At 39.5% G+C, this 27,892-nt stretch overlaps 1 protein-coding gene across 4 annotated transcripts in view; it reads right to left on the reverse strand.

Moving 5' to 3' along the window:
• ARFGAP3 (ADP ribosylation factor GTPase activating protein 3) overlaps nt 1-27,892 on the reverse strand; it is a 47,712-nt gene that overhangs the window by 15,682 nt on the left and 4,138 nt on the right. Inside the window, exons 2-11 of one of the 4 annotated variants that reach the window (XM_061582328.1) lie at nt 24,092-24,210; nt 21,417-21,489; nt 17,744-17,875; nt 14,173-14,256; nt 13,232-13,319; nt 10,946-11,005; nt 9,851-9,895; nt 7,717-7,763; nt 6,429-6,568; nt 3,715-3,840 (exon numbers count right to left, since the gene is read on the reverse strand). In XM_061582328.1, the coding sequence (XP_061438312.1) occupies nt 3,715-3,840; nt 6,429-6,568; nt 7,717-7,763; nt 9,851-9,895; nt 10,946-11,005; nt 13,232-13,319; nt 14,173-14,256; nt 17,744-17,875; nt 21,417-21,489; nt 24,092-24,210 (914 nt within the window). The remainder of the gene's footprint in view (nt 1-3,714; nt 3,841-6,428; nt 6,569-7,716; nt 7,764-9,850; nt 9,896-10,945; nt 11,006-13,231; nt 13,320-14,172; nt 14,257-17,743; nt 17,876-21,416; nt 21,490-24,091; nt 24,211-27,892) is intronic. The other 3 variants (XM_061582329.1, XM_061582330.1, XM_061582332.1) reach the window with 3 other exon arrangements.

Consider the following 27,892-nt stretch of genomic DNA (forward strand, 5'->3'; position numbering starts at 1 on the left):
TGATCCTGTTGAGGCCCTAGTCTCACTATGGAATGGTGAGACTCGTAGGGCCATTGACACAATCCCTCCTGAGGGCCCTCTTTGGTGCCGTGGAGCCCGCTTTGCTCCTTGGTATACCGAGGAGCTGTGATTGATGAAATGGAATAGGCAAGGGCTAGAACGTAAGTGGCGTAGATCTCACTCTGGAGCAGCTGCCTCCACTGCATCTTTAAGGAACTGCCCAGATGAGATATTCCATGTGGTCCAGAGGTTGGTCGCTCCTAACCAGGGGAATAGACCTCTGGAGCACATGCTGTCCAGCTGTAATCATCTGGCTTAACACTTAGAGGACAAAGTCGCTCAGCTCCAGTGATTTAGATGCTACTATTGTGGCAGTGCTAGCTGAGGTGTCCAATGCAATGTCAACTGAAGTGTTGTGGGATCAATTTCAGTTAATGCGGCCTGATGATGTGGACAAGATGCTTGCAGTGATGCGCCTGACCACCTGCTCATTAGATCCTTGTCCATCCTGGCTTATTAAAGCTAGCTGGAGTTGGGTGACTAAATGGATCACAGGTGTAGTAAATGCATCTTTGTGTGATGGTGTGATGCCCACTGCCGTTAAAGAGGTAGTGGTGCGTCCACTTCTTGAAAAGGCCACACTGGACCCAATGGACTGTAACAACTACAGAGCAGTCAACAGCTCCTATTTCTTGGCAAAGGTGGTAGAGAAGGTTCTAGAGCAACTGTAGGTATTCCTGGATGAGACTGATCATCTAGATCCATCACAATTTGGATTCAGACCTGGTTTTGGAACAGAATTAGCCTTGGTCGCCCTGATGGATGACCTTTATTGCGAGAGAGACAGGGGGAGTGCAGCCCTGTTACTTTTGCTTGATCTCTCAGTGGCATTTGATACCATTGATCATGGTATCCTCCTGGACTGACTCAGTGGGATGGGTGTTGGAGGCACTGTATTATGGCAGTCCTTATCTTCAGGGTTGCGTCCAGAGAGTAACACTGAATTAGTGTTTCTTGGGGGCCCAGCACTTGTACTATGGGGTTCTGCAGGGTACTATTCTCTCCCCTGTGCTATTCAGCATCTATATGAAGCCGTTGGAGCAGTCATTAGGAGTTTTGGAGCAAGGTGTCAGCAATATGCTAATGAAACGCAGTTCTGTTTCTCCATAACATCTGAATCAGGAGAGGCTGAATGCTGTAGTGGACTGGAAGAGGGCCAATAAACTGTGCTTGAATCCTGGGAAGACAGAGGCTCTTTGGGTAGGTGGTTCCCATGTCCGGGAGATAGGCAGGTTACCTGTTCTGGATGGGGTCAAACTCCCTCTGAACGAGTAGGTCTGTAGCCTTGGGATACTACTGGATTCATCTTTGTCACTAGAGGCCCAAGTGTGGCTAAGACTGCCTTTTACCAGCTTTGTCTGGTTCATCAGCTATGGCCATTCCTGGACAGGGTGAGCCTGACCTCTCCAGTCCATGCACTGGTAACCTCAAGGCTGGATTACTCCAATGCACTCTATGTGAAGCTCCCCTTGGCCTGGTTCAGAAGCTCCAGATGGTACAAAATGCAGCGGCCAAATTGCTGATGGGAGCACATGGTTGACAACATGTGACACCACTTTTAAAACATCTGCACTGGATGCCCATCTGCAGGGTGAGCCAGGTTCAAGGTCCTTGTATTAATAGAAAGCCCTAAATAACTTAGTCCAGGGTATCCTAGGGAGCTCCTGAACCCTTATATCCCAACTCAATCACTGAGATCTTCTGCAGAAGCGGCTTTGATTGCCCCTGAGTTGGTGAGGCTCATTTAACAACAACACAAAATCGAGCCTTCTGTGTCATTGGCCCAGTTCTCTGGAATGCTCTGCCAACACAGATTCAGCAGGTGCGGGCTGAAAACCCTTCTGTTTCACCAGACTTATGCAGGCAATTAAGAACATGCTTTTTTCACAATTGACCTTTGTTTTTATTGTATTTTAATGGGTTTTTTTAATTCTATGGTGATGGTGGTTGTTTTAAACATGTTGTAAACCACTTTGACATTTTAATGAAATAGCGGTATACAAATATTTTTATAAATAAACAAATTGTGTCCTTCAGGCCTCAAACAAAGCAGGCTCTAACCTACAAATGCTTATAACACAACAAATCCATTAGTCAAAAGGTATCACAAGATTCTTGAGTTCTGCTGCAACAGAGTATTGGCTACCCATCTGGACTAAAAAAAAACTGTACCAGACCCCTCCCCACCCCATCCACCCATTTCCCCTTTATCTTCATAACCCTATGCTGAGAAAGGTTTGGGAATTACCAGATACATTTTGCCTTGAAAGAATAACATCAGGACCCTTGTGCTAATGCTGAATGGAAATGTTGAGGAAATGTTTACAAAACTCTGAATGACGCAATTTACAATATTTATGCAAACCTTTTTCACTAAATCGGCCTCTAAAAGTGATGTACAATGATAAAAACTACAAATACTAAAATGCAATACAACTGTGTACAATTCAGAGAGGATCTTGGTGAAGAAACCCCTCAGAGCTTCCCTAGGTTCTTTTGACCCTCCCATGATCATTCCCCCTAGTAAAGCCCTTACAAGGATCACAGGCTGAAAGACAATCTAGGAAAGAGAAATGTAGAGACCAGGAGCCAAAGAACAAACTGGGGATCAAAGTTAGTTTCGCTCCAAAAAATTACAACGTGAAGCCAAGGTTTGTTCTTGGTTTACCAATCATGATTTGTGCAAAAGAAACCACGATCCCAATTCAAACCTAATGCTAAGCCACGACTTGTGGTTTGCTGCTCCTGTTTCTATTAGGGAAGGAACAAAGTGGAAGCAATCTCTGTGTTCTTGGTGAAGTATTAACTAGTGCTCTTCCAAGCACTAACCAAATGATAAGGAGTGGGGAGTCAACTAGAGTTGGCACCACATTGGCCAATTATCCAGAATCTTACTACAATGAATTACAAATATCAGTTTCTATAGTCAAGATTAATACTATATAAAGATATCAATAATACTACATAAACTGAATTATCAGTCACGTTTAGTGGACTGCACACCTAAGGACCACACGTACACCTTTGAGTATTCTCCATGGTGGCACCCCAGCTTTGGAACTTGTTTCTCTCTTGAAATACAGCTGCTGCTAATTCTGATTCAGAGTTTTTGACACCAGCTGAAAACATATCTATTTGCTGGATATTACTGTCTGAGCTTATTTGTTAACGATCGTTTTAGTTTTTATTGAGTGTTTTAAGATTGTGTTTCTGTAATACACAGTCATTAAGGACCGTCTGATTCCTTATGTTCCGCCTCGATTACTGATATCCTCTGATGGGGCATTTCTGTGGTTCCCCATGCCTGAGGTTTGGTTGTTCTCAAGCCTTTAGTGTGGAACTCCCTGCCAGTAGAGGCTCAGGAGGAATCATCCCTAACTACCGTTAGACATCACCTGAAAACTCTGTTACTCAGACAGGCCTTTGAAACATGAATTGTTTTATTAAGGCTCTTATTGGAGTTATTGTGGTTTTGTATGTTGTATCACCTTGCTATATTTTTATAGAAGTGTGATCTACAAATATTTATTTAATTAATATAATTATAGTACTAAATGCTTTACATTATTTATTCTATTACCTTTCAGGTACCCTGCTCTGGGATTACTGTTGCAATGAAGAACAGATAATAAATTTTTCATATAAAACACATACCTTCTATTGCTATTAAATCCCATACCAAGTCTTTCTACCTCTGTTTTCTTTTTACCAGCCATATTTAATTTTTCTTCTTTCATGTGAATTTCAAGATCTTTGTAGGCCAGTCGTAAAGATGACACCCTAAAAACAGAACAAAATCAACATATGTTGAATGGAAACCAGTATCTCCCCACCCGAGCCCTCAATCCAACAATGGTAATAATCAGGTGAGGAAAAGCGTATTCTAATGTGTGTGAAGTTTTTCAAATACGTATGCCAGGGTTGCATGCAAATGACATAAGATTAATCTCATGGGAATAGCACACACTGAGCCAAATCCCTTTTCTAGCTTTTCCTGCTAGGAAAGGCTTAAGTGTACAACAGAACCCATATGCAATCAAATCTGTCAGAAGAGCAAGGCTGTTCCAAGATACTGGGAGGAGGAAACAAAGAAATGGAATTGAAGTGATTATAACAGTTCAATGAATGAATACATATCAACAGGATTAAATTCAGTGAAGGACTTTCTGCAATACAAGTTCCTATCTTGAAGCCGTGCAAATAAGCTGCAAAAGCTTTTGCTCAGTCAACGTGCATTTGATTTGCCAATTACAAAACAAAAAACACACTTACTTTTATGTCTCTCTGACAGCATTAACAAAATCAAGAATGTCAGAACAATATGCTTCTTCAAAACAAGGCACTTTTTTTGTGACCCGCCATAAGAAGAAGTTTGGTCAAAATGCAACACAGAAATAAATATAGTTCATAAAGGTGTAAAATGTAGTTACCTGGAATAACCTCCTAAGGGGCAGTAGAGATTTTTAACAGACGTTTTAACTAAGATTTGTTGAAATGCTCAGAAGTTAATCTTCTATCCACAGGCACATTTTTAAAAAGAAAGTTGGATGGATTGTATTTGAGTGTGTTATTCTCTCCAAACACCTGAACTGTCCCTGAAAATAATTGGTTTTGGAGCAGGGGGAAGAGAAGTAATAGAGAATGCAGGGAGGTTCACGCCTGTCACTGGCCAAGGGCCTCCAGCGCTGGGGCTGGGCAGGTATAGCTTCCATTCCACGATCCACACTAGCATTGGGTCATGGAGCACGTGCCCTGTGACCAAATGCTGGTGTGGATCGTGCAGCAGCAGCAGGCACCCTCCCAGGCAACCCCCCCCCAACTACTGGCACAGGCTGGCTGCACAACTTCCTGTGGCACTGTGTCAGCAAGCTGCTGGTGCATGGTTGCCATCACCCAAGATCGCTGCAGGGGCATCAACACACTCTCGCCATCTTGGGTGATGGCAGGTGTGCACGTGCAGTATGCTAAGTTGCTGGCAGGGCTGGACATATTTAAGCCCTGCAGTGGCAGTGCTGCCAATGTCATTGGTAGCGCTGCCACCACTGCTGCTGCCAAGGGCCCCTGCAATCTTGTGCCGGCGCTGGAGAAGTTGCATTAAAGTAAACACTAGGTAATCTAGGTCATTTGCTGTATTTTCTCCACAGTGAGGAGAAAGGTATCTATATCCCTGATTCATATTAGGCTGAGCATTCACCCTGGAATATAACAAGAACAAGGATCATGCCAATACATCTTTAAGAAAGTCCTAATAATTGATTGAAACTCCTAAAATGTGTTTATGCTGCCACCTAGTGACCATTTGATAAGGAACTGGATATTTTAACAGGAGAATTTCCCTTCAGCTAGTAGTGTTCCTATGCAAAAAAACCAAAAGTTTTGTTAACATCTTCAAGGAAGCCATACTCCTGAACTTCAAGTTCTGGAGGCCGGCAAGATCTAATAAGCCTTTAGCTCCTCTGTGTAAATAATCAAGGAAATTCCTAAGCACCAAAGTTCAGGAGAGACCATCTGATTCAGATGAATCCTGAGCTGAATTGGGCTAATTCAGATTGACTCAGGAAATGTCCAAGGCAAGCAGGCTCTCTTCAAACTGCTCCAAACCAAATCTGGGGGTTCCTGAAGTTTCATGAGTGATTTGGAAACTCAGAGTGAAACAGAGCCGTCTGCAAAAACTGAAACCCTTTCCCTCAAGCTTTTTAAGTCGCCCTCTTTATTGATTAGCTGTAGTCAGGCTAGCACAGGAAATCTTTACTTCTTGACTCAGAATGATGTCACACTCATCTAATGGCAAAAAGCTTTCACTATGCATGATCCCCCTGTCCTTGAACTCTAGCCAGACAAAGGGAAGCTGGAAGGAAACGTAGCCTGTGCACAACTGCAAGGAGGGTTCCTGACAGGTTCTGGCAGCTGATAAAAGAACCTACAAACACATACCTTTTCAGCCTAAGAGTGAAAATGTGCCTACACTTTTACTCTAGGGGGAAAAACACTGCCTAAGGCAGAAGTAGGCGGTGTATTCCAATATCATGTGAAGGGCACAACTGCCATAATCCCTCACCACTGCCCATTCTGGCTAGGGCAGATAGGAGTTGAAGTTCAAGAACATCTAGAGTGCATCACATCTGATACCCTAGGCCAAGGGTAGCCAAAGTCAGGGGAAACCCAATTACTATAGCTTGCTCAGCGTGTTTCCTTTTTTTAGTATTTTGAAACTGCTTTCCAATGCTGTCAGTTACACTTGGCACTGAAGCAAAACAGGTGCTATCTAAAACATTCCTTGCATCAAAGACCATTCAGCACAATTTCAAACATTCTGTTTGTGTATTGCTTAGCAAACATGTCATAGATGTAAAATGAGCTACACTTACAATGGCTCTTCTTTCTCAGATCTTTTGCTGGCATGCATATCTTCTTTCATTTTATCTACTGCTTGTGCTTGTTTTTCAATTTCATTAAAACTCTTGCTGCTCATTTTCTGGGCCCCCAAACCACCTTTCTTGGCTCCAAGCTTTAATGAGCAAAAAATTAAGTCATGTTACGCTTAGAATGACAACAAATGATACAACCCGGGGGGGGGGGGGTAGGAGGAGAACCCAGAAACTAAACTAAAAAGAGACAGATATTTGTACAGGCAGGGGAGAGACTGCATGTGTGTTTTTTGTCTTATTCTAAACAAAAAAAAGGAAAGGAAAAAAGCTCCAATAATGGCAAGGGGAAGCCAATCTGAAGTCCAGCTTATGCCTCACAGCCAAAACACACCACAATTTCTCCTATACTTCCTGTTTCATGGGAACCCCAGGTTTTCTTCTGAGAACTGAATCAGGCAAACCTAACTGTGGTTTGCCTCCAAACCACAATATGAATGAAGATTTGGGTTTGGAGGCAAACTACAGACAGCAGTAGCCCTAAGTTTGCCTAATTCAAAGTCATCATGGCAAAAATTAGGTTACTATGAATCAGAAAGCACAGAAGATAATCAGTACACGATCCCTTAGCACACTTCTGATAGCCCAGACCATGATTTTGGCACAGTATCTGCACTGAGCCAATGTTTGGTATATGGAGCACTATGTCAGCACAATACATACTTATTTTGGCAAATATTTCAGCTTGTACATTCATCTACAAATTACATAACATAGAGATGGAGCAGATGTACTGTTACCAAGATAAAAACCATCTAGGATGTACATAACCATAATAATACCTCACAACAATTATTCCTTTGCCTCAATCCAACCAGGTACTACACATGCTTCTATGTACTTATTCCTACATGGAGAACTGAGCATGAATGTGATTCACCAGCTGGGTGTCTACATGTACAGCCTTTAAATGCACAAACAAAACTGGAATCCCATTAAGTCGGCTGTTTGAAAAAAGAAAAGTGAGCTGGATTCAGTCCCTGTTCCATGTCAAATAACTAATCAGAAGGATAATTGGCTTTTAATAAGAGGACTATGTGCATGCAGGCCTGGCTACTCTGCACCTTTGGGGCGTGAATCCTAATATTTATTTTGGATTTGTATACCTTCTTACCTAAAGACTAATGGCAGCGTACAAAAAACACAACAGTAAACTATGAACATAACTCTCAGTGAGAAAGCTGATTCACAATCCCATAAAACAGAAGCAAGAAAACACCTAATTACTTACCCCCTTTTTTGCTTGATTTGGCTTCTTCTTTATCATGGAGCTGATCTCTGAAAAGATCAACACATATTTTATTATGCTACATGTTGTACTAGCACACAAATGGTATTAATGGTAAGCTTTACAAAAGCATGATGTACCAGCCAAGTTTCTCCCTTTATTTTATTTATGCGAAATACAGCCGTTTCATTAATAAATAATTTAGCACTATGCTGCAGTATGAAATTTCTTGTTTTCAAAATTAAAAAAAAAATGGCTCTAGAAGAATAGTACAATTTTTATAAACTACCAAATTCACAAAGTGGAAAAGCAATGACAACAGTTCAGAGAAGTTGCTCAACTGGCAGATGTACCTTCTTGATATTTGACCAAAGTTGCCAGTTTTTCCCCACAGGATATAAAAGAACAAACAAGCTTTGTGTATTGGGGGGGGACAGAACAAAAGGCACAAACCTGGAAACCACTTAAATTATATATCATTGGGGGGGGGAATCACCTTCAGCAAATAACTTAGGAAAAGGGTGCTTTTAAAAAGCTAGATGTCTGCATAGAAATTTATCTCTCTCTCATTATAAACATTTAGTGTTTGCCCTTCATCTAAAAGTTACCAGGCCAGAATTTAGGGTGGTAAATCTAAGCAAACAAACATTAAACCTGTTGATACAACTTCTGAGCAAAATGAAGGGGAATCTAGTAAGCACTGACAATCTGCTTCAAGAAGACGACTGAATCCTTCCCCACCCCAATAACTACTCTTTTGTTTTTCTTATACTCTTATTTAGAGATGTGAAGGCCTGGAAAAATACCGGGGTTTTTTCAGTTTTCCCCCGAAGCTGTTTTTTGTTTTTTTCTGAAAAATTGGAAAAACTGGGGAAAAAATGAAAAATGAAGAAAAAATGGATTATAGAATGTTTTATTTCAGCATGATGAATAAAATGTTTCATTGAATCTTGGTCCCCCCTTTTTCTCAGTTCTTTTAATGGGAATGGGTGCTTTATGTCTGCTTGACACTGTGGAGGACTAGCGGAGACATAAATAATTTTATTTGTTATTAATGTTGATAGTTTCTTCTGTTTTTTTAAAGAGGTTCCTTACAGTTCAGGATCTTGTAGATCCATTTGGTACAAAAAAAGTAAAAATTTTAAAAAGTAAATTCAGTTTGTAATAATTTTGAATAAAATGTACTTTTAATATACCAAATGTGATAATTTTATGCCAAACCAAGTTGTACATAATTACATTATAAGTTCTTGAAGTAACAAAGTGACTTTCAATTTGTAAAAAGTGCTAATATTGCATTTTTTCAATTTTTCTGAAAATTTCCATTTTTTCTGAAAAAAAAGGGAAAACTTTTTTTCCCCATGGCTTCAAAATTTCCAGAAATTTTACATGTCTACTCTTACTAAAAGAAAATGTGACAAATTCACAGACGAGAAGGCTCTCAAAGGCAGCTAGTCATGATGGTTGTATGTTCCCTCCAAAATCAGAGGCAACATGTTGCTTGGGAACAGCCGCAGGAGAAGGCAACTGCCCTCATGTCCCGCTTGTGGGGATTCTCAGAGGCACCCAATCAGCCACTGCAGGAATAAAAGATTCTTTACTAGGTAGGCTTCTGATCTGATCCAGCATGTTTTGTATGTTTTTATGTTCCCAGATCTGAAAGGACTTATCGTCTGTTTGGATAAAAGAAAGCAGATCCACATTCACATGAATAGGCATGCAGGATACTCCAGTATGCGAGGATCTCCAGACTGAAGCCAACTTGAGGACATTAATACATTAAGTTGTATCCAACTAAGTCATACTCAGAGTAGACCCATTACATTCATGGGTCTAAGCTAGTCATGCTCATAAATTTCAATGGATCTACTCTGAGTAAAACTAGCATTGGACACAAACCATTAAATACGAATATATTAAACAGTCATACAGCTATTTATATTTTAAATATAGATTCAAATACATAGCTGGGCAAAAGGTTAAAAGCATTTACAACTGTTTAAATTGTTAGTGGAAGATGCAATGCTTAAATTGATATTACAAGCTAAGAAAACTGTTATAATGCTCTATTCCACAGGATGCACTAAATGTGGAAACTGAAGTAGCCAAACAGGATCTCTAAAACGTCCACAGTCACCTTTGCTAGGTGCGGTGCCTGAAGCATTTACATTCTCCGAGTTGGCTAAAATAAGAGATAAAAAACAAATACACATCACTAACTAAAATGGTCAGTCTTTTAAATAAACAGCTAAATTTATATTTCATGGCAACTGTCTGATCCTAAGGGCCAATCTACATTTTTTAAAAGCGTACGGTCCTGTCCTCCACGGACTGTGCTATTCCAGACTGCAGATGGGAAAAATTGCACTTCTAAGCTTTCCTGTCTTACAGATACCATGTGGCAAGCTAGCATGTTTTTGCCAGATGTGTTGGTTTTCTGCATGAAGAAATTTATGGGGAGGAGCATTCAAATATGCAGACTCCCACTTGCTTTCTGAATTGGGACAGGCTCAGGGGCCCTGTACCACATTAAATGTCTCAGACTGAGAAAGAAGCATTAGGAAAGGGGCACAAGTTCACTATTTTAGAAAAAGGGCACATCTGGCTGCCTGTCAGTAGTGCTGAGGATACCCAGATACCATCCCTGCACCATATGGTGGGTATGGTACCAGTCAGTAAATGTTCAAAGAGACACAGTTTCACATAAGCCAGAAGATACACAATCTGGGGAAAACAACTATTCTAAAAATATCCCAATTAATATAACGTCGTGTAGGTCTGTGAGAACTATGTGGAAGAGACGTAACAGTAAATGGTGCAAAAAAAAGTAGTGATTCACCTAGTGCAAAAGATCTCATACAAACCTGTCTACCTGCATTTTTCAAGGTAGGCCACTGGTAAACATTTATTTATTCAAATATTTATGTACCGCTAATGTATAAAAAATATCTAAGCAACTATAAAATCACAATAAACGTAAGAAAAATATAAAAGCAGAAACGTTGTAAGAAACTAAACAATCATAAAGTTCATCCAACTGAAAAGGATTGTTGATACAAGAAAGTGATGTCTAAAAATAAAATGGTGTTCCATTGGCTTCTATCCCTTTCTTTAGGACTGGGCTGAAAATTCAGCTAACACAATGCAAAATTTTCACTTTCTCCCAAACCTCTCTTTAAACACATAAACATTAAACCACATAGGTTTTTTATTTCTGTTTTGGATTCATTACCTAATGAGGCTTGTGGTGACACACTAAGGCAATCCACACTTGGTCCGTGTTCAGGGTCTTCTAGATACAGAAAAACATTATGGAAAAATGTCTTTTAGAATGGTATAAGAAAACATCTTGCTTTAAAAACAGTTTTCTCACAGACACACACTCTCCCCCCCAGCTACTTGATGTCCCACACTCAATGAACCTTTTCCACCTTTTCATAACAAATTCAAGCACAGTTGGAACTCTTTTGCATAGTTTTAAACTGATTAAAATAGGCAAGTGAGCAACAAACTTTGGATAAGTATACTACATTTTTACCATGTCTGAAGTTTTGAGAAGCTGTGTTTGAGCTGTAGTGGCAATAACACTAAAATAGTCTTCATAAAGCAACATAAACGAGTACTATTATGCATAAGCCTGCTACGTTATCAACTGCAAAATACTGCTATTTAGCATCTACTGCTATCACACATGTAATAATTATACAGCCAGAAGAGTGGCTGTATACTATAGCCAGCATGGATTTTTCACATTCCGCAATGTTAAATTGAAAATACCCCCCATGCCATTCTGATGCTTCCCATAAGCTCATTTCAAAGCAAAACCTTACAAAACTTATAGTCCTGAACTCAGAAATGCTTAACAACCCTGTAAATTTTCATGGCGATACACAAAACAGTCAGGGAGTTCAAAGTCTAAAAAACACCACAGCCCTGTTGGACTTTTTTCTCTCAGAGTTCATAGTCTGTTGAAATTCATTAAAAATAGTCTATGCTCACAGAGGACCTGTAATCCTATTACTGACCTTGCCCCATACTCTGACCTTCATCTTCTGCAGTTTAAAAGTTAAAAAAATGCCTGGCTCATTTTTAATTAATTAAAGAAATTGTGGCTTGAACCCATTGATAGTGTTGGGCATGCTCAGTAAGAACCAACTGTCAGTGTTCTAAAAGCCAGGCTCACAGCTGCTGGTCTTGCCTAATCAGGGGGCCACACCGACACCAGACTTTGATTTCACTTGAGAGAGTCATGGCTTCTCCCAAAGAATCCTGGGACGTGTAGTTTGTGAAGGGTGCTGAGAGGAGACTCCTATTCCAGTGACAGAGCTTCAGTGGCCACAGTGGTTTAACAGTCAGCCGCTCTGACTGAAGGTCTGTGAGGGGAACAGGGCGTCTCCTAGCAACTCTCAGCACCCTTCACTAACTACACTTCCCAGGATTCTTTGGGAGAATCCATTACTGTCCAAAGTGAAATAAAGGCCTGGTATGGATGTAGCCAGTGACAACTTTGGTTTAAATTAGTCTGATAGGCTACATGTGCCTGCTGTAGAATAAAAAGGTGGAGGAAACCCTGAAAAGCAATGATACTGTTCACAATGTTTTCCTTTTGGAAAGGAAAGGGGCTTCCCCCCTGCCCAGCGCCCGTCCACCCATCCAATCTCCTCCCCTCCCTGCCCCTCCCCCTGGTCAGTGTTGGACTACGACCGAAGACCAGGGTTCGAATCCCCACACAGCCATGAAACTGACTGGGTGACCTTCGGCCAGTCGCTGCCTCTCAGCCTCAGAGGAAGGCAATGGTAAAACCATCTCTGAATACCGTTGACCATGAAGACCCTATTCAAATGGTCGCCATATGTTGGGATTGACTTGAAGGCAGTCCATTTCCATTTCAAACATGATTTCACAGAAAAAATCCCACTGAACTCAAAAAGTATGCAAATGAACAAACCCACACTCTTATCCTCCCTCCTATCCCCTCCCTCCTGACCCTTCCCTCCCCATCCAATCCACTCCTTCCCCCTCCTCCTCCCCATGATCAGTTTTACCTATCCTAACTATGACTGCATAGGAGTAAACCCCATTGAACTCAATAAGCATACAAATTATGACCTGCCTTTCCCCTCCTTCCCCTTTCCTCTCCCTTCCTCCTCCCCTCCCCTCTTCCTTCTTCCTCCTCCTCTGCCCACATGTTACCAAATTCTTCCAAGCTACACAGCAAGTGGATTGGACTGTGAAAGACCAACCCAAATTGTGTTTGCATTTTGACAAATTTGTAGGGCAGTACAATATCTCAGAGAGGAGGTCAGGTTTCCTGCTCCCCTGGTGCATTCATTATAGCTGTCCAATTTCCCTGCTTTTTAAAGTTTGAAAAAAATATCTGTGGGCTATAGGTACATTCTTAAACCGCAAGGTTTTTTGCCTATTAGTGAATATAACAAAAACTAAGGACATAAAAGTAAATGGTAGCAAAGAAAGCTTAACTTCAGTGTAAAATTTTTCTCTCATCTTCAAACTCTACCTTCTTTGCTTTCTGAATCATTTTCTGAAGAAGTCTGCTTTAGATTAATTGTATCCTGATGTGATGACTCCCATTCTATGTTAACAACCTACAAAAAAGAAAAAAACTAGTTACAGCTACCTATTTGGAGTAAGCCCAAAGCAACTAGATAAGATAATGGCTAAACTCAATATACATACTGACATTTAATCTATAGTGACATATTTTAGAATCTAAAATGCCTAAGTATGCTTTTTAAAACATTAAGAAAAATAGATAGACGAATTATCTATTAGGTTTTAGCTCTAAAGGACTCAAACAGTTATGCCATAACTTGCTATATTAGAATATTTCACTATTAGCTTACATAACGTTATGGAATTAGATCAGAAGCCTGTCAATTCCTTAAATTCAACAACCCCATAAAATGATTTAAAATCAATATAATTTTATTTTGAATTTGCTACGTTTAGCCACAAAGCGTTGTATTTTGCATAAATAATGATAGCAATAACTGTTACAAGACTGAGAAAAAGTGATGCATTTATACATCTAACATTATCTTATAGGTCACATATTAAACAATCAGACCTACACAAGGATGCTGAATGCGTTTCTTGTCACCAGTGCAGAATGGAAAGTTAGGGACTTAACTTGCCAGTTATTACTATTATTAACTGTGGGTATTGCATGCTGTGTCAGCACAGACTTCATCTATGTTGTTGCTGAATAGATAAGCCTCATCCTTGCAGAGACACAAGGAGGTATTGCCTGTGCTGTGGACAAGTCCCCATCCTATCATCCTCAGCTATGGTGGTCAAGAAGGGCATGGATCCTTGGCCCTCTTGTGATAGTAGATGGGATATTTAGGGTACATTCATGCATGGACTACAACAGATATTGAAGAGAACTATATGAGAAATACCAGAGACTTAAGAAGCAAAATTCAACTTATTCTATACCCGAGGAGAAACGTGTGATGCAAAAAAGTCTTCCTCTTTTTCTTGAGGTGATAGAGGAGGGGCTCCACCGCCATCTATCCACAGCTAGAACAAACACAGCATGTCATCACATGGTGTTCCCTCAGTATTGTATGTTTTAGGCATAATCAGCAGTATGTGCAGATATTTTCAAAAGGACATTACATAGTACGAGACCGATCTCGGGTATGAAGGCAAACACACAACAACGGAAGACACATTGGAAATGTGAATATAAGCATTTAAATTCTGGCGGCTGCTATAGCATTTTACAGTAGTTGATACGCTTCTGACAATTTATACTGGTACTCATATTGCTCCAATGAAACAACTGTAAGCAGTAATGAATGGCGAAAACTTAGCTACCAATGTCACCATTCTCTCCAACAGGGTGGTCAAGTGGCTATCAATTTGAGAGTGACAGAGGGCTACCCAAAAATACTGTTACACAGTTTCTGCACACACAGGGATTCCCTAGATCTAAAGAAATATACTTTGATAATTCAAAAGAAAAAAATTAAAGTAAACATGCAGTTCTATGAACTTTAAAGATCCACAGAAACCAAATCCTAGAGTAACTCATCTTATTGCCTGGACAGGAAACTTCCAGGTTTATATCAAATGCCAAAGACATGATATCCACTTTTCAGCTACCCTGTGAGTGAGTGGGGTGGAAAGAGAGTACCTGGTAAAGAAGGGGAGAAACCTGCTGTTATACTATCACATCTATGCTAAAATGCTAAATTTCCCCATCATTTTCTACCCGGGGGGAGGGATCTAAAGAACCAGAAGTCAGGCAGACTGTAGCCTCCTTCATATGTTTATCAAACGAAGGGGGGCTCATGAAATCAAGAAGCATGGGGCCCTGCTGCTGGCCCTGCTCCCAAGGTCTGCATGAGGAGTGGGCATCTGCAGAGGGAAAGTACAGACTTGTACACAGGCAAGATAGATGTGAAGCTAAATAAGTATTACATTTTATAAGCTTGTATGAAAGATAGCAGGTATTTATTTATTTATTTATTTCATTTTTAAACCGCCCATAGCGAATAGCTCTCTGGGCGGTGAACAAAACAAGATTAAAATACAATATTACAATAAAATTACAATAAAATCAGCAACAAGTTAAACGAAAAAAAAAAATTAAATGAAACACATTGAACATTAAAATGCCTGGGAGTATAGCCAGGTCTTAACCTGGCGCCTAAAAGAAAGTACCGAAGGTGCCAGGCGTATCTCCACAGGTAGGCTGTTCCACAGTTCAGGGGCCACTACAGAAAAGGCCCTAGATCTAATAACAATCCTCCGGGCATCCTGATGAGTTGGTACCCGGAGGAGGGCCTTGGATATTGAACGAAGTGAACGGGTAGGTTCATAGCGGGAGAGGCATTCCACAAGGTATTGTGGTCCCACACCGTGTAAGGCTTTATAGGTCAAAACCAACACCTTGAATCTGGCTCGGAAACAAATAGGCAGCCAGTGCAGGCGGGCCAGGACAGGTGTTATATGCGCAGACCAGCGGGTCCTCGTTAACAACCTGGCTGCCGCATTTTGCACTAGCTGAAGTTTCCGAACGGTCTTCAAGGGCAGCCCTACATAGAGCGCATTACAGTAGTCCAGTCTAGAGGTTACCAGAGCGTGAACAACTGAGGCGAGATCGTCACTGTCCAGATAGGGGCGTAGTTGGGCTACTAAGCGAAGATGGTAAAACGCATTCCGTGCCACCGAGGCCACTTGAGCCTCAAGCGACAAGGAAGGGTCAAAAAGGACCCCCAAGCTACGAACCTGTTCCTTCAATGGGAGTGTAACCCCATCTAGAACAGGATGAACATCCACCATCTGGGCAGGTAAAGAGCTCACCAACAGTGTCTCAGTCTTGTCTGGATTAAGTTTCAGTTTATTAGCTCTCATCCAGTCCATTATCGCGGTTAGGCAACGGTTCAGCACATCAACAGCCTCACCTGAAGAAGGTGAAAAGGAGAAGTAGAGTTGCGTGTCATCAGCGTACTGATGGCAACGCACTCCAAAACTCCTGATGACCGCACCCAGAGGCTGCATGTAGATGTTAAAGAGCATGGGGGACAAGACCGACCCCTGAGGGACTCCACAATGGAGAGTCCAGGGTGTCGAGCAATGTTCCCCAAGCACTACCTTCTGGCGAAGATCCGCTAAGTAGGAGCAGAGCCACTGCCAAGCAGTGCCCCCAACTCCCAACTCCGCGAGCCTCCCCAGAAGGATACCATGGTCGATGGTATCAAACGCCGCTGAGAGATCAAGGAGAATCAACAGGGTCACACTCCCCCTGTCCCTCTCCCGACAAAGGTCATCATACAGGGCGACCAAGGCTGTTTCAGTGCCTAAAGTACTAAATTTCAAGGAAAAATAGAGCTAAGAAAAATAACCGAGGTTGGAAAAAGCAGAAAAATTATTTCAAAGCTATAGAACTTGCTATTCGTTTTAAATATGATCAGTGTATCAGATTAAGATGAAACATTAGATCAGGACTATTAAAACATTCTACTATTAACTGTACAATACATTCCCCATACCTGTTGATATCCAGCCAAATTATTTTATTGTCTATTTTTTCTTTAAAGCATGTGCAAACACAAATAGCCAAGAACACGATGTTGATTGTAGTCTCTCAAAAACTGTGAAATCTATTGTCTGTAGAGCAGCAACTGGGAACCCCAGGCCCGGGAAACACATTTTGGCCTCCAGGCATCTCTATTAAGTCTTCAAGACTCTGCCCAAAGCCACACTCTTTACCAGCATTGCTCCACACCTTCGGTCTGGCTGAAATGTCTCCTTGAACAGAGAGATTGCCTCTTGCTTCCTTGGATGGAGAGTGTGTGTAAACCTCTGACTTGTGTGGCTGGAATGCAGTGTACTATACAAAGGTTAAGAGTCACATCCACTGCCTCATCCACTTTTGCCTCTGGCAATTCAGTCTGGCCTGCAGACTGAACAAGATTCCCCAACCTCTGCAGTAGTGAACAGGTCTCTAACTTTACTTTTCCAAGGGCTACAAGACTTAGGGTGGAATCCAATGTTGCTTGAACAAACTTCCACATGTGCAGGTGTCACTTGTGAATGACAACGTCTGCATATTAAACACACACACACACAGATGTTGTATCTGCCTATACGTCAGCACAAACATTCCTGCAACTCCGGTGTAACTTTATGATGAACAGGATTGTACTTGGTGGAGAAAGGCAACATGTCAAGTGATTGCATGCTGATAACTGGAGGCCAAAAATATTTCATTTAAGTCAAAGCACAGGAATCTTTTTGCCGGTTGCTTATGTTAATAATTCAAGAATGCAAAGCACTTGGCATACTGGAAGTACAATTTAAGTAATTAACATCAATACAGCACCTTCTATCTTTCCAGATTACTGCAACTTTTTTACATAGCTATAGAAATGTCTGAATACCACGTGATTTGTTACATGTCAGCTTTATAAGCTTTAAATTTCCTGGAATACAACATTGGTCTAGGAACAAAGCAAAAAGAGAAATCAATAAATGAGGTAGAGTGCAGAACACTTACATCAGTGCCATACTTCCGTGTTGCCTGAGCTGCCAGAGATTTAATCTTTTCCCTGTAAAGCTGAGCAGCACGACTGCTGTACTTAGCATTCGTGTCATTTGTTGTGCAGCCATGTTGATGGAAAAATGCAGACTACAAAAGAACAGAGCACATCACAATCAAGACAGACAATGTGTGTGTTTTTAAACACATTTAGGAACATAGGAAACTGACATATTGAGCCTGACCACTGTATTGTCTACACTGACTGGCAGCAGCTCTCTAAAATTTCAGACAGGAAGCCTCTCCCAGCCCTACCTGGAGATGCCGGGGATTGAACCTGGGACTTTCTGCATGCAAAGCGAATGCTCTGTCACTGAGCTACGGCCCTTCCCCAATTTGTGGGTGAGTTTATTCCCCTAAAATGAAAACAAATGTATGTTCAAGATGTAGCATTTTACTGTCAATTAAATCAAGTCTGTTTGTACCTTACTGTCAACCAGGAAGGTTCAAAGTGTGTTTTAAGAATAAATGAAGTCTCCCTGTTCCAAGTAATAATTAATGAGTGTCTGAATCGTCTACAAAAAGTACATTAAAAAGATATGGAAAAAGACTTCCGGGAAGGGTGACTTCGCTTGTGCCTGCTTTTGGGACGGGCTCCCGCCTCAAAAGAAGCTTATTCAGATATAAATCAGTCAGAACATTTTTTTTTTTGACTGATGAAATTTCTCCCGGGCAGGGAGAAACGTAGAGATCAACCTCAAAAGCCTGTTTTTGTTGGGAGGACTGGATTTCATTAATTTATGAGATAAGGTCCAGCCAACAATGCCGGACGGACTTTCTAACAAGCTCTATCTGCTTAAGCGATACGTTTATCTTTTCTTCAAAGAGAGAACGGACTAACAGGCAAGCACCATTCTTTCTATTATTTTTTTTACTTGGTTTAAATTGTTGCAGCAAAAGGAGATTTGTCAGATTGATCGGCTTTGGACAACTTCTGGGTGAGATATAGCTCTTCTCTGTTATTCACGAAATTAACAGCTTATCTCTGTTTCTGTCGCAAAAAGCTGTCCTGGAAGTGCATTCTAAAGATAATAAACAGAAGAGGGATTTCTATTCCTGATTTCTATTCCGAGGAATATTATATTGTCTGGGACTATTCTTTTTTTTGGTCTATTTTATTTTGACGAATCTGCTTCTTCACGACGCCACTGTTTTGATGCTGGGAACTAAATTTGTTTTGCATTCTTGCACAAGAGAGATAAGGCAGGTTGCTCTGTTTATACTATGATGTCATCAAGCCTGGAATATTAACCCAATTGTTGCTGAAATAAGAAGTGGTTCTTCTTTATTTTTGTTTTGCTTTGTTTTCGTGGTTTTAAAAATGGCAATCAAGAAAGTGGCTGAGAATCTGGAAGTAATTATGTTTCAGAAAATAATGGATGAGATTGAGATAACGAAACAAACCCTGCGACAGGGTAGTAAGGAGCTGAAAATTGAACTGAGCAAAATGACGCAGGAGCTTAAAGAAATAGGGGACCCTGTGAGAGAGGAGAATGAGATCAGAGATGAGAAAAGAAAAAATAAAGGGAAGATACAAGCCCTGGAGATTGGAACAAATGTGGAATTGGAAAAAGATCTGGAGTTTATGGATTTTAGAAATAAAATCTACTGTTTGGAATTTAACGTTATCTCTGAAGAAATTAATGAAGATATTAGAGATAAAGTTATCAATGGCTTGGATAATCTTCTGGACTGGAATGATGTGATGGAGCTTGATATAGAGAAAATCTATGGAATTAACTGCAGCCATGTGACAATGGAAAAACTCTTAAGAGATGAGCCAGTGCATTTTGTAAAAAAGAAGAACACAGATATGACTTTACAACAGTATTTCAGCAACTTATTCAGAATGGATGGCAAGAAAATATTTGGGATAGAGGAAATTCCCATCAGACTCTTATTATATGACTATGGCTACAACAGCAAGATTATTATGGAATACTGATAATGGAAGATTGGACACTGAAATTACTGGACTTAACAGGACTATTGAAGATGGAAGATGGAACTAATAGGGATAATGGAATAATGGCTATTGAAATTATTGGACCTAACAGATTCTGATGAGATGGATTAATCGAAATGTTTATTTGGACTATGGTTATGACAATAAGATTATTAAAATTATTAACGAGATGGATTAATTGACATGTTTATTTGGAGAAAAATTGATAGATATATTTCTTAAAGAATTGAAACCTCTCTTTGACTTTTTGTGGAAAGAATAAAGTAATGTTTATGAGATTTGATGATTAATTAAGATAACTACTGGAGGAAAGTGATTTTATAATATGATTTAAGAGACAGGATTGTTATATATTGTAGACCTATAACTGATTTGATATGTGACAAATGGGAAGTCAACATTTTATTTTATTTTATTTTTTTGTTTAATCATTTTTGTTTTGTTTTGTTTTTTGTCTTTGAATGTTTTATGATTTTGTTTTCTATGTTTTATGAAAATTTGAATAAAAATTATTGTAAAAAAAAAAAAAAGATATGGAAAAAATGTTTCTGAGGAGAATGCAACACAGAACAGTTCCAAACTATAAAAAATTGGGTCACTGGCCCCAAACATCACTGTTCAGATTACAGTGTACTACAAAACAGCAAAAAACGTTCTTAGAATTAGCAGATGCCATACAAGCACCCAGTTAACTACAGCAACTACAATATACACACACCATTTTTCACCAGAAATATATAAAAACATACAAGTCAAGTGACATAGCCAACTACAACAGTCTTTAGGCAACCTTTTCAATTTCTGTTCCTACTCAAGTACAGTTTTAAAAGTTATGTTAGGACAAACATTATCTTGCATGCAAGTGATGAGATGAAAGTTAGCATACAGCATTTTCCTATTTAATGTAAATATTTTTCTTCTAAGTCTAACTTCAAATATCATCCAGATAATGTGTTATACAATTTGGTTTTAAAATGTATGATGATACTTGGGCGATGAAAATCAAATAGTTACTATCAGGGTTGTTTGTATTCAAGTGTTTAAAAAAATGCACTAAGGCAATCCAAATTTTATGATTTGTATAGATTATGCAGAACTGCAGTTGCTTAGTTTACACAATTTATTATGTAGTTCTTGTTATTTTGCATAATTTATTCTAATCATGGGAAGAACAAGGATACTGAACCCCAACCCACATACCACTGAAAAAACAATTCTGGTATCCAATAGTTCAGCAGGCGTTGCTTACACATTTTCAAGCACATATTTGCATCCATGGAGGATAGAAACCTGCTTGTAAACAAAGAAAGCCAAGATTCTCAGAAACAGAATTCTGTGTTCAATACAGTATTGTTAGCCACTCTAGGAACTCTTTGTGATTAAATAAGTGGGGTAGAAATTTATGCAAAAATTAGGGGTGACTAGTCTGTGGTCATTCAGAAGTTGTTGGACTCCTGACAACTGGCTGGGGCTGATGGGAGTTCTGGTCCAACAATATCTGGAGGGTCATGGCTTAGCAAATTATTTCTACAAATGTACTTGTTTTGCACTCACAAAAATCACAGCATGCTTGAACCACACACACAACCCTTCTACAAAATATGAATGTTAAACACGGATCTTTGGAAACAAGGGGGGGAAATCCAACTTCACAAATAAACTTACAGCATTAGCATTTCCTCCAACTTGCATACACCTCAGCTGAAACCATGACCAGTTAGAATCTAACTCTGTTGATCTACAAATAAATGAAAATTTGAATAGATTTTCAAAAAAAATTCATTCAAAGCTTATAAAGCTACCTTAACAAGTGTGATCAAATACACATATTCTGATTTACATTAAGATCAGATTGCTTATGTTTTATTTAAAATTGGAACACTCATACTCGGCACTTAAGGCTTGAGAAAACATTTTCCATCATCGTCCACACAGAGTTTTCAAGTCACCATACCTTTAAAAAGATTTTATTGATTATGATTTAATTTTCCTATTGTCAGCTGCCTTGAAGCGCTGTTGTCAAGACAAAAGATGGAATATAAATGTTTTAAATAAATAAATGGCAAGCCATTTGAGAAAATATCAATTTCTCCATGTAATCTAGATATTCTAAAGATAACCCATTGAAGAAAGGCTAATAGAACTTGAATTTCTCCTCATATTACTTTTTTTTTAGATGTACACCTAAAATTATTTCAGTATTCACATCAAAGGCAGGATTGGCAGTGTTACCTGTCAAGTATACTTAGCAGCAAACCTGGACTTGTTGCTGCATAATATATGAAAACGCCCTTAAGCACATTTAAGACTTGGTACATTTGTTTTCAAATTTATTTTTTAAGTTCTTCTGACAACTGAATAAGCAAACAGTCCAGATAGTCACACCACATAAAGAGACCCCTTACTCTGCTCCTGAATGACTCTGCTTCCAATAGTACTTTTGTCTGTTGCAGTCACCTATTGGCCTCTCTCTGCCTCTATGAATCTATCTCAGATGCCTCTCCATATTCTCATACTACTTTTTTTAGATGTACATCTAAAGTTCTTTAAGTATCTGGATATTTATCATCATTCATAGCAAAGCAGTGCATGTTTCCTAGGTTGGTTTTCCTAAAATCTGGAATATTGTACATCTGAAATATGTACACCTTTGCTAATACTGTGGCCCAGGAGAAGGATTTTGTTTTGCAAACAGCCATCATTCAAGGTTCTGCCCTGCAGTAAAGAAACAAAACACTGCTGTACCTCTGATGGTACAAGCCACAGCAAAAGAGGATCTTGACTTATTTTTAATTTTATGTGCCAAATGTTTTCTCCATCTTGTGTAACAAATGATGCAATATTCAATCATACATCTGGAAGGAGAGTAAGACAAGTTACTCAAAATATTTTGACTCTTTAAAGCCAAAATCAAAACAGAAAATTGACAGTTACATAGCATAATCACCCAAAAAGGGAAATTTCCTTTTACAGATACTTATGATTAACTGTGGATACTTTACTAGCTCATGTAAAAAGAACCAACCATTATTTAGGAAAGCTACTAAAATATTCAAAGAAAGTAGCTATTATCCAACGGACACTACTGATTGGTCAGTAAATAGATAGGATGATATTTAACATTAGTTATATCACCCATAAATGTTAAGGTCTCAGATGTAAAGATATTATTGCTTTTTAGGGGTTTTCTGACGCACAGCCTTCAGAGAACAATATTCACAGTAAAGCTGAAGGCTATCAAAATTAATACAGGCATACCCCGCTTAAAGTCACTTCACTTAAAGTTGCCTCGCTATAACGTACATGCTCCATTCTCCACCATACCCTACTTTAACATATGCAGACACTTAATGGCATGACGCTGCTGCCATCTAGTGGTGATTGCAGTGCAGTACATGCATAGATCATTGCTTCACTTTAAGTACATTTTCACTTTACATACACGCTCCGGTCCCATTGCGTATGTTAAAGCAGGGTATGACTGTATGAAAGATTCTATGGAAGTGAACCTCACCTTTGTTTATATTCAAACTCACTTTCATTTAATACCAATTTAAATTCTCCACCTCTAAGGTAACATTGAAGAAATCCAATAGTTACCATAGAAATGTATTAAAATAACTCAGACCCCAACCTTCCAGGCTGACTAACAAATCATATAAAAATGTGTTAACATAATAAAAACCAGAACAGTAGAAGAAAATAAGCCAGCACAACAAAAACTACATTAAACAGCATCCTGAATTACAGATTTGATCCAAAGGATAAGCATCTGAGAGTGAAAGAACACTTTTCAGATCCAGACCTCTCCTTTGGAACCAAACCCCAGCATGGAAGTTATGAAGAAATTCTCATGTATTTACTATCGGCACAGAGTAGCATTCTTAAGATGGTGTTGAATGCTTCCCCTTTGCTGACTGAAGACCCTCCAGAGCAGATTTAGGGGTTAAGGTGTTGGACTACGACCTGGGAGACCCCATATAGCCATGAAGCTCACTGGGTGACCTTGGGCCAGTCACTGCCTTTCAGCCTCATGAAAACCCTATTCATAGGGTTGCCATAAGTCGGAATCGACTTGAAGGCAGTACATACATACATAGAGACTGCAGTACAGAGGAGGAATCACTGAAAATTATCTCCTTCTCCCCTTCTGTTGACAGATGCCTTCTGTCAGCAGAGTAGCAATATTGGATATCTTCTTTATAGGAAAAGCACACAAGATAAATAAACCATTTTTACTAGAAAACACCTTTACTTAAAACATGGAACAACATGACACAAATGCATTAACACAGAAAAACACCCCCTTCTTAAAAAAAAACAGCATGCAAATTGCTTACCGAATGAAAGTCAAGTGAACCCCAAGCGATCTATGAGTCCCTGAGCAGTCAATACACAGGAAAACACCATATGTTATGCTTGCCCAGCTCGGATTTTTTGCTCCACAGTCAAAGCACATCTAGAAAATAATCACAACTTGATAATTAGGTTAAATTTCATTTATCTGTACACCAGTCCTTCACCTGATAAAGCCATTATTTGGAAGCTCTCTTAAGAACAATGACTGCACATCTTGAGATTACAAACTTGGCTCCAGAAGTATTGCATGGAACAGAAGATGACAATAATATTGGAACTTCACTTTTAAACCTGAATATTCACATATTTGCAAAACAGCTCATTCTCTTCACCCTTCAGTACTGGGTTCTACTGCAAGAACTATTCATCAGCAGTCAGTAAGAGTCTACTTAGTCCCAACCCAGGTAGAACAGCAGGTGAAATTTCGGCACTTGCCACTAAAGGGTTATCCATTTTAAAATTTTAGGAAGTTGAGATACTCAGAGTAAAATTCCTCTGGATTTCCTCTGAGGGCATCATTCAGTAAGTGACAATATGTGACGACTTGAAAAATCCACAGTATAATTAAATGGACTAAATACTCTGATTAATGATACCAGGTTGCAGTGGGGAGGGGAGAGGCAAGAGAGAGAGAACTACCACAGTATTGTAGAAATGAAGAAAAAGTATTCTGAAACCCTTCAGTGTGTTTTTTAAACTTAACAATATTTTAAACCTGAGCAAACTCGTACTATGATCTGACTAGCTTGAATTTGCATTATTGCCCCTGTAGAAACTGGCCAACAGAGATAATAATCAAATTGACAGAATCACAGAACTGGAGTTTGCCAGGAGGCCACTAAGTCTAAACTTGTCCAATCCCAACCACAACATGCTGTTAAACTGGACCTTGCCAGCCCTGCAGAACCAGGAACTACAGAACACAGTACAGCAGCCAGAAGGATCAAATGGAGGAAATGTCCAAGCTCCTTGGAATTTTGTGTTAAGACATTGTTGCCTACTATGTGAGACCTCAGCATCCTGAAGGAAGATAAGATTAGAAGGAAACACGTTGTCAGCATAATGAGATGTTACCTATAGGAAGAAGGAAACACCCATGAAGCCAAAGCAAAGGTGAAGCCGTAACATGCTTGGGGGAAAGCCAGTGCTGGAATGTGTCCTACTGCCCTGTGTGAAGATCTGCTGACAATGCAAAGGTTCCAGTTACACCATTTCCCATCCCAGATAGACCATAGCAATTCAAAATCTACATCTTGTGGGTCTCCCCAAGTAAATAATGAAAGAAAAGCAAAAAAAAATACTCATCCCCCCCCAGCCCAGTTCTTGAACTTTGTATTGCAAGAACAATTTTTGATGAGCTTCTCTCTCCTTTCTCCTACTGCTCACTACATGCTGCCTGTTCAACTTTGCTTCATGTGCTTTCACTCATCTGAAGGCCACAATGTCCTGGCCTACTACCTTGAATTGGTCACTATGAACTTTATTCAAACCTACTAATATGCACGGGAATTTAGAAATTGTGTTACACAACTAGATGGGCTGGTGGAAGTTTGGAGACTATATTACTTTAATTGATTAGTTTGTCAATGGAACTACTACGATTTGTTTATTCAGTTTATATGACACTGCTTGAAGTGGTTTTATTTTCATACATTTCAAAATATTTAAATTGCTTTAAGATGCTTCAATTTTCTTTAAATTTCACAACACCATTCAGCTTTGTACACCAATGAATGAACTGATTTCTTTCAGCTACAAACTTGACTCTGTAGTTATCACTGGTTACGATTTATTCTGTCTCACTGGGTTGCTTCTGAGCAAATTTGAACCCTGAGTGAAGGAACTAATTAGCATTACTACACTGGCCAGGAATTGGCATGGTATGCACAAGCACTGATTGCAAATTAACAAACACCAAAGACAGTGAGCATGTCAACTGCAGTGCAGGACATGCAGAATAAAAAGCTCTAAATAACTCCAGCAAATGAGCTAAAGCCAGGGAGAAGACATACCTGCCTTGATACAACTTCTAGTGTACTTGCAGATGGAAGACTTTCACTTACCTGCTTCAAGCTATATACGCCTACCTCTTTATTAGGTAGCCTATCAGAACACTGCTCAAAAGCTGCTCAAAATGAATACGGCTGCAATTCTATGCACGCTTACCTGGCAGTAAGCGTACAGAGTACAGTAGAACTTCTCTGAATAAACATGTATAAAATTGCCCAGTGATTTATACAAATAAAACACAATTCACTTGGATACATTGCCACAGTCTGACAGCTGCTCCCACTTTTTAACATATGTGTACAAACAGACACGTTAACAAAAACTAAAACGACCCGGTATATGAGCTAGTTTTTAAATCTTTAAGACATCGGAGCATCTACCACAAAACATGCAATATTTCAGCAGAATGTACCCAGTCTAGAACCCATGTTGCGACTTTCCTGTCCACACACACCTCAAACAAACTTGACTGAAATAACCTTTGGCCTCATAATCCAATGACTGAACATTGTGAACACAAAGATCATAATAACTAAATAGCTATATTTTGCAAATAGCTATATTTAGCAGCACCTATACTTTGAAATTCCTTGCCTACTGACATCAGGCAGGTGCCTTTGCTGAATTCTTTTCAGCACCTGCTTAAAATGTTTTGTTTAGGCAAAGATTATCCAGACATGTAGAAGTTGACATATGTTTTAATCTATTTTAGCTTACTGTTGATTTTAATTATCTTTTGAATGTTTTAAAATACCTGTTTTAACTATCTTCTATTGATACTTTTAATGTTTTTGTACACAACTTAGAGATTTTATTACAATTAAGCAGTATCTAACTTTTGTTAAATAAATATGTAAATGTACTGCCTTCGAGTCAATTCTGACTTACGGCGACCCTGTGAATAGGGCTTTTATGAGGCTGAGAGGCAGTGACTGGCCCAAGGTCACCCAGTGAGCTTCGTGGCTGTGTGGGGATTCAAACCCTGGTCTCCCAGGTTGTAGTCCAACACCTTAACCACTACACCACACTGGCTCTCGTTAAATAAATATACAGAAATAATTATCTCCAACTGGTCCACTTGCCAGCAACCTGTTTCCTGAACCTAATTATCTCCAACTAGCCCACTTGCCTGAACCTGTTTGCCCTGCAGGATTTTTATTTCATCATCTTAAAAGATGATTTCATCATCCTGGAAGCTTAGTTTATCACAACTCAGAACATGCTCAGAATCATAGGAACATGGAAAGCATTAGTCCATCCAGCAGAACATAGGTCCATCTAGCTCAGTAATCTCTACACTGACTGGCAGCAGCCCTCCAGGAGATGCCAGGGATGGAACCTGGGACCTTCTGCATGCAAGGCAGATGCTCTTCCACTGAGTTACACCCCTTCCCCATGGTTTAAATGGGCATGTAGTTTTAAATATATTTCCATAAAACATTAGGCAGTATGAACGATTACTGCAAAATTATACAGTCAGGTGCAGAAGCAAACAAAAGTACACACAAAAAACATGTGGTCGCTGCATTTTACACTGCAAAAATAACTGCTTGTTTGAATACGTACATTACAATGTTTCACCCACTCTGAAAGGTCAATGTTCACCAAGAAGAAAATGAAAAAAAGGGAAAAAAAGGTTTAAGTACAGCTAGAATTCCTAAACTGGCTCACCAGCTTTTACACCATTCCATGTGTTGCGCTTTTAAAAAAAAACCACCAACACCGACAAGAAAAATGGAAACTTGACCATGAATTCCAGAAAAGAGGAAGTA

This window comes from Rhineura floridana, chromosome 8 (genome assembly GCF_030035675.1).
Source record: "Rhineura floridana isolate rRhiFlo1 chromosome 8, rRhiFlo1.hap2, whole genome shotgun sequence".
In the NCBI taxonomy this organism is placed as follows: Eukaryota; Metazoa; Chordata; class Lepidosauria; order Squamata; family Rhineuridae; genus Rhineura; species Rhineura floridana.